This window comes from Pterocles gutturalis, unplaced genomic scaffold (genome assembly GCF_000699245.1).
Source record: "Pterocles gutturalis isolate BGI_N339 unplaced genomic scaffold, ASM69924v1 scaffold31771, whole genome shotgun sequence".
In the NCBI taxonomy this organism is placed as follows: Eukaryota; Metazoa; Chordata; class Aves; order Pterocliformes; family Pteroclidae; genus Pterocles; species Pterocles gutturalis.
The window spans coordinates 3,647-4,451 of record NW_010106663.1 but is presented as its reverse complement, the minus strand read 5'-3'; the positions used below and the strand labels follow the sequence as shown (position 1 = coordinate 4,451).

The 805-nt window shown below is 56.9% G+C and overlaps 1 protein-coding gene across 1 annotated transcript in view; it reads right to left on the bottom strand.

Annotated features, from left to right (window-relative positions):
• Positions 1 to 229: 229 nt before the first annotated feature.
• CHTF18 (CTF18, chromosome transmission fidelity factor 18 homolog (S. cerevisiae)) overlaps positions 230 to 805 on the bottom strand; it is a gene marked incomplete at both ends in the record, with an annotated part of 4,218 nt that continues 3,642 nt past the window's right edge. Inside the window, 2 exon segments of the mRNA XM_010087857.1 lie at positions 230 to 371; positions 543 to 666. Of these exon segments, the coding sequence (XP_010086159.1) occupies positions 230 to 371; positions 543 to 666 (266 nt within the window).

The following is an 805-nucleotide window of genomic DNA, read 5'->3' as shown; positions in this document are numbered from 1 at the left end:
ACACTTGGGCACGCACAAATGTGACCATACGCTCACACCTAGCCGCAAATCACCCCAGCAGACGCAAAACCTGGGGGGGTTCAGGAACGCTGAGCGTTCTGCAGTTTTATTTTTCACAAGGTATTTCTAAGCCGCAGGTGTGATGGCAGATAACTCAGTGCAGGAAGGCTTCGGCTGGTGGCAACAGCCTTCCTCCCAGGGCAGGGGTCTGAGCTCTCCCTCCCCGGACACGCAGGTGACACTCACTGGTCATTGCAGATGCAGATGATGGGTCTGAGCAGCAGCCCACCCTCGCGCCGCCTCCTCCGACCCGCACCAGCCGCCGCCTCACCCTTATGGTTGATGATGTTTAGCAGCACGCTGATGGATGCCTTGGGAAAAAAAAAATCAAGGACAGAAGGGATGAATTCTTGCTGTTCAGAGACAAGAAACTGCTCCTACAACAGAGCAGGGGATGACCTGCTAAGAGGCAATAATTAAGTGGTTAATGGCAATACTCAAGCAGTTAATGCAAAACATGGCCAGACCCAGGCTGGGCTTACCGCGGGTGCGCCGTCGATCTCGTCGATGATCAGGCAGTTGGGCTTCTCGTTGGCACCCAGCACAGACTTCATCTGGGTGGCAGCTTCGATGCGGGTTTTGAAAACCTCGGGGCTGCGGTCGTCACTGCAAGACAAGCCAGTGCCATGCTGCAGCTTGGCATCGTCTTGGGAATGGAACAGCCTCCAGGCAGGCATCCCCTCCTGCACGGCATCCCCTCCGGCCCGGTATCCCCCCGGCCCAGCATCCCCTCCTGCACGGTATC